Raw genomic sequence first — 12,118 nt, forward strand, 5'->3', positions numbered from 1 at the left:
TTTCCCTGGGGTGGGATTTGTCCCTGTGTAAGGTAACTTCTGAAAACATTTTACCTGATGGCATTTAGCTAATGTTTTGTCAGTCTAATGCCATGCATGCAATGCAAATACATACTAGCAAACAGTCTTGACATTCAACCAAAAAAAAAAAAAAAAAAAAAAAAAAATCCACCCCACAAAAACTCACTCCCTGCCTGCATACTGCAGATGTACTATTTTCACAATGTATCCTGGTGTTCAAAAACCCACACAGAAATAATACCAGTCATAACACTAAACTACCAATAATGATGCTGCTGGCTGCCATGCACTGTAGAGCCACTCTGTGTCAGGCACCTACCTACAGGCTCATCACATGGGCTATATAGCCTTCAGTCCAGACGGCCAATCTGAGAGTAAGGTTCTATTATTACCCCTTCTTGAGGTGAGAAAATTGAGGCCACAGAGATAAAATAACTTGTCCCGGAACAAGTAAGAGAATGAGACTGCTTGTGGAGATCTTAAGAATTAAGAGAACATTGCCTCTTTGAATTTTTATTTGCTTTACCTGACCTTCCTTCTGATAAAAGTACAAGCATAGTTTTCAAAATTAAGTTTAATACCAATTAAACTTAAACTCCAATAGATGACATGGTTTCTTTCCAAAAAGGGATAATACATAACAATTTTCCTTCCCGCCTACAGACAGATTAACTTAGTGAGACTCTGACCCAGTTCCAGCTGGGCTGTGTATTGCTCTCCAGGACTCATTCTTTCTAAAATAGTTTGGTGCTCGGGGTGAAAAAAAGAACAAAATATAACCCACAAAAGCATGTTATCTAATTAAATGTATTAGCACCAATGCCATACGTCAAAGCAAGTCAAGAGGTGCCTCATTTGTGAACCCAAGGATGGCTGCAAGAATCTGTCTACCCGATAGTTCAATGCAGAGGCCAGCTCTCCAGAGAAAGAGACCAGTGTTTTGCTTCAGCCCTGGAGCTAAGCCCTCCTCTAGGACTATGAATTTTAGAGCCCAGCAAATGGGCAAAGCACAGGTTTGGGGGTCACACAGCTTGAGTTCCAAACCTGACCTTCCCACTTACTATGTAAATGTGGACAATGTACTTTAATCTCTAGATCTCCCATTTCCTGCTGGTATTGGGAACTAAAATATCTACCTTAAATGCATTTCTATGATGGTTGCATGGGATGTATATGGGAAATGCTAGCCCATGTCAGGTACATAGTAGATAAAAAACAGCTATAAAATTTTCTTCCTCCTCCTGAAGGATCTTTTTCACTGCTGTGTGGCAGCTGACTTACACTGGCTTGCAAGAAATTACTATTAAATTTTTAAGTATTTTACAATCTGATTATTAAATACAGCCATCACTGAAAATTAAATTATATTAACTTAAAATTAATCTTATTGAGAACAAAGTGATAAATACTCAAACCTCATCACTTTCTATTAGTTTACTTCATTTTACTGTTACCTGGGCTCTTAAGGTTATTTCTGCCTGTTGTCTATCAGGCCGTAGAAATACCACACAATGGTGGGCTACAGCCTTTCTTCCCCAACTCCCCCTTCAGTCAGGTCACATTTGCAGCTTGAAATAAGCCATGGAAGGAGTTGTTTACGTGGAAGTTAGCAAACACAAGTCAGGATTTCCTTGCTCTGGAAGCCAGTTTATTAAACATTCACCAGCACACCGCTGATGATTCATATTTCATTGCATCCCTTTCTGCTCCAGCATCTTTTATCTCTACTCTCCACAAGTTGTCTATATAGATGCATGTCCCTCAAATTTAAAAGAAAAATGAAAACAAAAAACCTAACCCCCCGCCAGTTTCCATCCTTTCTCCCCACTCCTTCATTGTCAGATTTAGTGAATATGTTCTCCTTATGCTTAATGCCAATGCTTTTCACCATCATCTCATTAATTTAGTCATTTAGCAACTATTAGTGCAACTATTAGCTAGACACTGTGAAAGGAACTGGAGATATGGATATGAGCAAAACCAAATGCAGCCCCCGCCTGCAGGAAGTTCACAGTCACACTACAGTCTGACTTTGTCCCACCTGGAAGGTTGACGGCTCTCTTAATTCCTCTCTTTTATCCTCATTTGCCTCCTTAAAAATAATTTATAATTTCCCCAAATGTTTTACCTTCCTCTCCTCCATGGCACTCCACATAAAAGTCAAGATTTCCTCAATGTTTTGACTAATGAATGATCTCTCTTTCTAAGGAATTTTGTGCATTACTGTGATTTTATCTTACCCTCAACCCTCAGAAAACTTATTTTTCCCCTTGACTTTCCATCGCAGTAACTGATGCTACAGTCCACCCAACTGTTTAAACCAAGAAACCCCAAATCCCTGTTTCCTTCCTTTCCCTCACCCCAAACATCAGCGAGTCATGGTGGACCTATAACCAAAAGATACCCCATATTCACCACTCTGTTCACCCCAGTCTCCATCACCCTCAGCCAACACTCTTCTTTCTCCCTCAGTCTTTTATAAAACCTCTGAACCCTCTATCCCCTACTTTATTCTTATCTCCAACATCATTACCAAGATCAAGCCAGAATATTTAATGTAATAATTTCTTACCATATTAAGATTTAAAAAATACTCCAAAATCTCCCCATCCCATTCAGAACAAAATTAAAACTTGCTTCCATGGCTAACACCACCTTCCCAATGCCCACTTGCTCATTATCCCAAGTCTGGAACCCTCTGCCCTGATTTCTGCAGGGCCAACTCTTCTTCTCACTCAGGAGGATATAGGAGGCCTTCTCTGACCAACCAATGCACATTCGACCCGGCCAGGCCCCCCCATCACTCTCCATCAGATTGTTCATTCACTGCTGGTCATTCAGTCCTAACTTCTCTGACTAGAAAGGAAGCTATGCAAGAGCAAAGACCTCATCTTCCTTATTCACCAGAACATTCCTATACCTAGAATAGTGCCTGGCACGTGGCAGACACTCAATAGGTATTTTATGTAAAATAGATATTTAATAGATGAATACATGGAGCAAGATACAAAAATATATAGGACAAGGTGGGCAGAATGGGAAACAAATACCCTGCAAAAAAGGGAGTTTTCTACAACTGCACAGAAAAATAAAAATAACAATCTGAAGTAATAAAGTGCTAAGAGTATGAATTAAATTTCCATCTTTATTAAATTCTGTTTTGCTCATGGCTTGAGCTATTTTAGGGGCAATCTAATTTAGTGAGCACCAGTTCTGATAAATCTATGTTAATTTCCATGGCTAGGTCAAAATATTTTTTAAAAGAAAGAAAATCCCACACTTTAAAGAGTTTCCTGCATCCTCAAAACATTTCCGAGAGGCACAGTCCCCTGGGCTTTCTCCCATCCTTGCACTGTAATAAATTCCTATCACACACAAAGAGCAAAGAGAGACAGCGGGCAGAGCTGGAGCTCTCTCCTCCCCAGAAAACCAATGCAAAGTTCTTCCACCAGAAAAACAAGAAAATGTTTGATCTTCTTAATTGAGTCTTCACAGATCCACACCTGGCCCCCTGCTTTTAAATAACAGCAGATAGCAGGGCTTTTTCTAGTTACTACTTTCTTATCTGGTCTAATACAAGGAAGGAGAAAGAAGGGAGGGAGGGCAGAAAGGAGGGAAAGAGGGAGGCAGAGAAACAAAGAGAGAGGAAGGTCATAAAGAACCGACTCAGGCCTTCAGTTCTCCTATCAGCTCACATGGGTGATGCTGGATGGTGAAAATGCACACAGTCAAGGAGCCCAGCCCAGTACCTCATCATGGACCACACAGCTCGAGGCGACACCGGGAATCCACTGCTCTTGGGTTCTGGTGGCAATGGGGAGTGGCAGCCACTCCAAGCTCCTCTGTGAGGACACCGCTGCTGCTTCCCATTCTCCCGGAGAGGGTGTGCGGGCAGTGAGGAGGGCTGGGGGCTCCCGGGCTGCTGTGGGCTGCGCTGAAGGACGACCCCATTGCTCCTAAACAAAGTCAAATGGAATGACAAGGCTGACGACAAGAAATGGCAGTCCCCAGGCCCACCCCACAGTCCTGCTCCTGAAGACAACCGTTTCTCAGGTGCTTTAGCTCTTTTGTTTCTGGTATGAACCACAGTATGTAAAAATAACATAATTACAATACATTTTTGATATTAGGACATTATACTGACTTCCTAATATAGAAAACTAGGACTCAGTCCCCCTTATATGGTCACCAACACACACACACACACACACTCCCTTCTTCACCCCTCATTCTCCAAATATGTTTCTCTCATAATATTTAATTGAAGTGATAGTATTTGCATAATTATGATCTTTTCTAATACTGTTCATAGCTGATCCATCCAAAGTATTGTGATTACATTTCTTTCCATGAACACTCTGAGCTATATATAAATTCATAACCACTGAATGAGCAAAACTTAAAAAGTCTGATACTACCAAGTGATGATGAGAATATGCATCAAAGGGACCGTGAGATACTGCTACAATCATTTCAAGACCTGTCTCAACACGTAACACAGTGAACATGCACCTATCTGTGGCCCCAGCAACCCGACTCCTACAGCACGCCCCAGAGTCCGCATGTATTCACGCAGGAAGCCCCACTGCAACATAGTTTATGATAGCAGAAGTGGTGAAAATAATCTATTTTCCAAATCCATAAAAATGGATAAGTAAATTGGGATGATTAAATGCCATACAACAGTGAAAATGAATGAACTATAGCTATTTGTATCAATAATGATGTATCTTAAAGCCTAATGTTAAATTAAAAAGAAAAGCAAGTGATACCATTAATATAAAGTTTAAAGATATGTTAAATAATACTATTTGGTATTCACTGGTATATCGTCGGCAGCCGTCCGTCTCGAGAGACGATGGTGTAGCTTCTTAAGAGTCTATCTGCACCGCCGAGAATGGCTGTGCAGTCCGACTCGGGAGTGACACGGTATCCGTCTCCTCCCGTGTTGAATCGACATCTTGCGATGACGCTGGAGTGTCCTCTCCAGTGGAGCTGAAGCTACAGAGCCTGGGCAGGGTGATATGGAGGGTCTGCTGTTGCCCATGCAGCAGACCCCCCCTCTCTTCGCAGCTGAAGGGTCCAAGGGAAAGACGGATTCAATACAGCTTGGCTTCAGGTGCACCGCAGGAGTTGCCGTTGTTGACTACAACGTCAAACCACCTTAGGGACTCCGGCTCTGGATTTTCTGTCGGGGTTTACTCCCTTAGCCTTTCCCCTGAAGAGGTATGCCGCAAGGCAGCGGAGGTTTTTTGGAATCAGAGTTTTCCTTCTCTGATGTGCCCTGACTGGAAGATCGAACCAGCGACACTTAGCTCGCAGGCCGACGCTCAATCCACTGAGCCAAACCAGCCAGGGTGTCACTGGTATATACATATGACGTAATGGCATAAAAATACTCACAGAAATAAAAAGTGCCAAATTCAGGATTGTGGTTACTTCTAGAGTGATTAGGGATTGGGGTCAGGGAATACTATTCTCTGCACATTGGAAATTATATCCTAATTTTTTAAAAATAAAGAGAAGAAATTTAACTTTCAGGAGCTCATCTTTCACTCAAAATGTTTCTTCCTAAAGGTGATGTCAAATAAAAGAAATCCCACTCCACTTAAAGTTTAGAAACAATTTGCTCTTCATGTAGGAAAGTGCTTCCAACATTTGTTTCTGTTATTGTTTCTTTCCTGCTGCCCAAATCATACAAGGCAAGAAGACCTCAAGAACAACCTAATGGCAAGATATTTATTCTAAATTAGCGAATAAAGTGGGGGTAGATCCCTAAGAGTTTGTGCAAAACTGTATGTATACATTATTCTGGGAAAAGGGGACATAATTTGGTGAGATTCTCAAAGGGGTCATGACCCCCAATAAATACACTCAGAAGCTCTGAACTGGTCTCATGGTACAAACGTGAGGCTACTTCCTGAGCAGTAGGTGTTCTGGGAGGTCTCCAGGTCCCTGTGTTGTATTCCTTCCAAGGAGGCTGGGTGCTCAGAGGTGACCCTGTGACTGGAGTTACAAAGACAAGGGTCCTAATCCTGGCTCTACTCAGGGTTGGGTGATTCGGGAGAGGTTACTTTCTGTGCCTCTGTTTTATTCTCTGTAAAATGAGGACAACAGTTGTGAGCATTATGTGACTTCATACCTGTAAATAGCCTGGCCAGAACTCAAGAGATGTTAACCATTGTGGGCCAGGTCTCCCTGTTACATGCTCTCACCATGTGCACAGCTATAATCAGTTACTATGTAATTACTTATGTAATGTCTGCCTCCCCCAATATTATATGTGTTCTTCAAGGGAAGGAATCTTATCTCTCGGGTACAGAATGAGTATGTGTTGAATGGGTGGATAGAAGGATGAAGGAAAAAATGAATATCTCCACTTATGCAGAGCTGGTTATGAGAGCTAAAAGCTAACTTAAAAAATCACAAATTATGATTTGTACAGCTTCTGAGCTACATATCAGCATATTATTCCTTCCACAGAACTTATAGCAGTTTATGATGGAGGTCAAGAAAGATTATTAAAGGAATAAAAGAGACAATTATCCTCTTTGATAATTGCCTCAGGTCAGGGTATGTGCCTAGGTTGCAGGTTTGGTCCCCAGAGGTAACCAATCAATGTTTCCCTCTCACATCAATGTTTCCCTTTCTCTCTCCTTCACTTCCCCTCTCCCTAAAATCAATAAGCATGTCCTTCAGTGAGGATATTTTTTAAAAGAAAGAAATTGAATGAGGAAAAACAAAGTATAAGCAACACTGGGCTGGAGAGTTCCAAGAACATAGGAGACATGACTTCAATAATGAGGTCAAAATGGTTCTGGACTGGACCAAAGGGGAGGGTCTGCAGTCAGTGGTCATGTCTTTCTGCTGTCAGTGAGGCAAAGCAGAAAGAACCTAGGAGGCTAGAAACAAAAAGGATGCAAGGAGAAAGTGAACAAAGTGGGAAGCAAGAGAGGTTGATAGTTGTTCTCTAAATAAAAGGCAAGAGGTGAGCGATGCAATTACTATCCATCAGCTGAGAAAATACAGAGGAAAGACATTCTCATATAAGCAATGGGAGGTCCTTGGGCTCACAGCTTTCTTGCCATGAGCTTAGGTCAAAATGATAACTGGGTTCTTTCCTTTTACACACCTCTGAGACTCACTGGGAGCCAACAAAGCATTCAACTCTATTTAAATGATGTCTAAGTACACCTAGGCAGGAAGGTGATCAGAATTTAATGGTTAATCTCAGCTTGCTGTCACTCAATAAGCCTGCTCTTATCTTTATGTCACGAAGTATAAAGAGATAGGGAATAGAATAAAAAGACGGATTTTTTTTAAAGATAAAATTCTTCATTGGGCAAAGCAGAAAAATAAATCAACCATATTTTTAAAAGTTCAAAAGTAAGAACACTAAATTTTCTGAAAAATGGGATCTGTATGTCAAATTTTAAATAATTGGAGATTTGACAGAGGAAGAAAATTATAGTATGTGTTTGAAGTTGCCTTAGTCATTCTTATCAGCTACAGTCCACAGGATAATATGAAGGTGCATTAAATTAAAAAAAATGAAACTGGGCTACTAAATAAACTTGTTCTTTGATTTAAGTAGGATGTGTAAGTATTCCTGGATGGTTTAGGCTGGCCCACTGCAAAATTTCAAAATGAAACTCCTGAAACTCTAAGATAACAACATCAACTCCAGAGCAGACTCCAACTTAGCAGTGCCCCTTGATAGATAACACTCATTTTACTGCACACATTGAAGGCAAGCTGTTAACAAACAGTTCCCACTCACAAACACTTTCCTGTGCAAATCAAGATTTCTCAGTGGTTTGCAACCAGAAAATATTGCTAGTATAAACTTGCAAGTAACATAGGTACTTTTCAATTTCTAATATGGGGCTCATGAAAATTTTATAGTCCCCACTGATTTTTATAAAAGCACGAAGAGTTTGAACATATGTAATACATTTATCTTAATGAAATAAGCCTTGTTTATTATATTACGGTCTACGATGAAGTTACATAAACAAAAAAGTTACATTTTTTTTAATGAAAATTTTAAAATTATTCATTTAAGTACTTCTCCGCACATGCACTGCTTGATATCAAGATACTCAAATGACTTACGGTTTCTCTTGCTTGTGGGATAAGGAAAAGAGATCATAAACCAAGCACACTCCAAACACTGTGATGCCCGTCTCCTTCACCAGCATTGCGCAGGTCCCCAGAAACAAACCAAGGAGCAAGAAGAAGGGAGAAGCCGTGGACGGGAAACAGTCCCCCACATAACACTGGTCCACACTCCTGCAAAACATGGTTGAAATTCTTCTAATCTAAGAGATACCACCTTTTAATAATAAGATCTAACATCAATTTCACTGTATTCTAAGTAGGTAAGTGAACAAAATATTCTTCAAGAATAGAATCATTTAAAATTATCAAGATAGAAAAAAGTAAATGCCTAATATTGATTTTGATACTTAAATTAAGGCATAGGGAAATCATGATAAAACCTGGCATATAATAAATGCACACTAAAAAGCCATTCAAATTGCTACCATAGAGATATATTTAGTGACATGGAAAGATGTTTAAGTGAATATATTTTAAGTGAGTAACACAGGTTACTAAACCATATGCATGAACTCTGGAGCCAGATTTCCTGGGTTCAAATCATTGCTCTGTACTTAATTAACAGGGTAATATGGGGCAGAGTACTTTGCCTCTCTGCCTCAGTTCCCTAATCTGTGAAACAGGATCACAGTGTTGGAAGGAGGATTCAATAAGCAATTTATTACATGTTAAGTGTGTATCATCATTATCATCATTATTATTTTAGTGAAGGTGTATGACATGTTTTTGTACACAAAACAATCACTGGAGATATATATATATATATATATATATATATATATATATACACACATCTCAAAGTATAATCATAATTTCTCTCTGTGATGAAAATACATATGTTTTAGCTTTATTCTTTTCTTCTGCCTACTTTCCATGAGGACATTATTAGATAAAGGTTTTTTTCTCAGTATGACTTCCAGCGGGGATTTTCAAGAACCCTCCAGCACTATATAGTCTTTTTTTCATCTTACGAAATGGAATCAGCCCCACATGAAGAAACATCACTGTTCCTTCAGCAGGCACCAACCACACCTATGTGCTCCTAGTCCTTTGAAGTAAAGGCCAATATTCCTGTAGCTGTGATGTCTCACCCTTCCTCTTATGTCTAGGAGCAGTTGCCTAAAATCATATGCCAAACTTGCAGCAGGTGTGAATTCTTCTCCAATGCTGGTCTATAGCCTGAAATGCTAGAGGTGAGAATGGCATGCACAACAGAAACCTGTAGTACTACGGCTTGTAGACAGATATGGATACACAGGTTTAATCTTGTTCCCAAATATATCAACCACACAGAGAGAGCTCGAAAGAATAAGTTTAATCTGGCTCTAACACCAGAGTAAACAGAAAGCAATTGTTAAATTTGGATTTATATTTTTAAGATTTTTTACATCTTTATACATGACTATCTATGCAGTTGGAGGTCACAAGGTCAGGACTAGAAGACTGGTGCTATACGAAAAGGTCTTCTTTTGACTACAACTCCGTAAGATTTCATTCAGTCTTGATCTAAAGTTTAAACTGGTTTACAACAGGGTTTCACAATTTCAGCACTATTGGCATTGTGGGGAAGAAGATTCTTTATTTTAAGGGTTGCCATATACATTTTAGTATCTTTGGTCTATCAAGTGTGACCAACAAAAAATGTCTCCAGACATTGTCAAGTGTCGCCTGGTAGAAATAGGGGCAAATTTGCCACATACTGGGAACCACTACTTTAGAACAGTGTTCCTCAGAGTCACTGGGCTTTGTAAGAATATAAAATAATGAACTAATCCAAAGATCAAGGTTCACAAATCCTTACCCAGGCAGTCCTTCACGAAGGAGGACAACATGGTTCACTGGCCCCTTTTTTCTGGGCCATGCTCTGAGTCATTTGCCCCATTTCCATGTTCTTTTCAATCTGTCCCTTTCCCCATGCAGGCATATCACCACTCAGGTGACAACCTGATAATACTGCAGGGAAAGAGGCAATATAATAAAGAATTGTTGAATTGCTCTTCAATCTCCCAAAGCAAGAAACTTCTGTGTATTGATGAAAGGATATTTATATTTTAAAACCACAGTTGAGAAACACTGCTTTCAGTTCAGCCTTGTTTGAAGCTTTGCGCCACTTTAAGAAAGATAAGAAGAAAAAAATAGGACCAAAATGAAAAGGAAAAATTAAACAAATCATAAGGAAATAAGAGAGAAGACTACATCCAATATATTTTTGGCTCAGAGCTAAGATTCCAAATTCCATTCTCAGTAAGAAACTACATGTAGAAGGAATCAAGGTGAAAGATCTTATCTTCCTGGTACTGGGAGGGCAGTTCCTATAAAAGTCTATGACAGGTTCAGAATGTAGCTGGAAAAGAGTATATCCTAGCACTTGGTAAGGAATGATTTCCTACACCAGGTCTCTGGGAAGCTCTCTGAGCGTTTCAATGCCAAGAAGCCTCCCTCCTCTCTCAGGCAGAAGCCCACATCTACACACATGTGCGCGCGCGCGCGCATACACACACACACACACACGCGCGCGCGCGCGAGAAATCCCCAAGGAACAGCATGACTGTAATCGCAGAGAAGAACAGTCTTAGCTACACATACCTATTGTAGGAGAGAAAGGCCAACAGAAACAGCAGGCACGCCAACACATCAGCTCTGCCAACAATTCCAGCCACCTAGAATGTTTAAAAAAACAGAAACCTCAGAAAACTATTACAGGAATACATTTGTTTTTAGATGAATGTAGGGTATAATAAAGTGGGCAACACATTGTTCTTCAAATTCTGATATATGACTAACCACCTCTGGTTATATTTAACAATACATTTATAGAAGGAGAAAAAAAGGAAGGAGGGGCAAGATTTTCATGTTTAACTTCATTTTTAATCTTTCTTCTATAGAAGGTTAATTCACAGCATCCAAGTTTATTCATTCATTGGTTTATTCAAAAATATTTGTTGAGCAATGACTGAGTGCCAGACATTGTGCTGGTTTTTGGGCCCCAGAGTGCTAATGGAGCAGAGGATATTTACACAGCACTAGAAAAAATAAGCTGAGGAATCAATAATTCTGACAAGAATGGGAATGAGCATGAATTCATCATGGCTATATGAGTATATGCGCATGCATGTATTTCTTAGCTCTGCCACTCATAGTGCCTAAAAGGCTGGGGAGACGAAGGGAAGCCTGATTATCTTCTCATGTTAGAAAGTAAGAAAGTGCTCAAAAAATGACAGGTATATATCAAAAGGGCACAGAAGTCAATGACAAGCCATTGAGCAAGCATGAGACAATTTGAAGATCAAAATAAATACAGAAGTAGAAATTACAAACCACTGAGAAAAAGACGTTTGAGAGTACATCTGATAATAAACATATGGATGGATGAACAGACGGATGGATGAATACATGTATAAATACCTATATATACACAGTAAGTAAGTGAGTGGAAAAGAATGGACAGCTCTTCCTTACATTAAAAACCCAGTTAATCAATGCAGAGGAAGTAGTGTAGTTGGAAAATAGCCATTTTGCTCCTTCATATGAGTAAAGATTGGCTTGATCAACAAACATTACAAAATATAAATGCATGCTAAATCTAAGGTATGAAAGTTTAATGGGGGCACAGGATATTTGAAGGGTTTCAAACCATTTCCTCACTGATTACTTATTAGCTGGAAATTTTTTAAAAAATAATTATACAATGGAGAAAATGTGTTACATTGCATTACATCTTGACTGGGGAATAAAAGAACCTCATCAATAAAGGGCAACTGGACATGGCATGCTTCTGTATGTGATACCCTGAAGGACGTATCACTTGTATAGCATGGCAGTCAGGAGCACATAACCTGAATAGAATCATGAGAAATCATAGGACAACCCAGGACAAGAGCATTTTATTAAAATACATGAATTAATATATAATTTTCTATCAATAAAGTACAAAATATAATAGTTCTATACTATAACTTATAACATTAAATTTTAT

The 12,118-nt window shown here is 39.5% G+C and overlaps 1 protein-coding gene across 1 annotated transcript in view; it reads right to left on the reverse strand.

Annotated features, from left to right (window-relative positions):
* TMTC1 (transmembrane O-mannosyltransferase targeting cadherins 1) overlaps positions 1-12,118 on the reverse strand; it is a 236,827-nt gene that overhangs the window by 189,793 nt on the left and 34,916 nt on the right. The window contains exons 3-5 of the mRNA XM_090272969.1: positions 10,729-10,802; positions 8,137-8,313; positions 3,771-3,977 (exon numbers count right to left, since the gene is read on the reverse strand). Coding sequence (XP_090129095.1) covers positions 3,771-3,977; positions 8,137-8,313; positions 10,729-10,802 — 458 coding nt within the window. The remainder of the gene's footprint in view (positions 1-3,770; positions 3,978-8,136; positions 8,314-10,728; positions 10,803-12,118) is intronic.

The sequence above is a fragment of the Furipterus horrens genome, unplaced genomic scaffold (genome assembly GCF_987537825.1).
Source record: "Furipterus horrens unplaced genomic scaffold, mFurHor1.1.pri manual_scaffold_4, whole genome shotgun sequence".
Taxonomy (NCBI): domain Eukaryota; kingdom Metazoa; phylum Chordata; class Mammalia; order Chiroptera; family Furipteridae; genus Furipterus; species Furipterus horrens.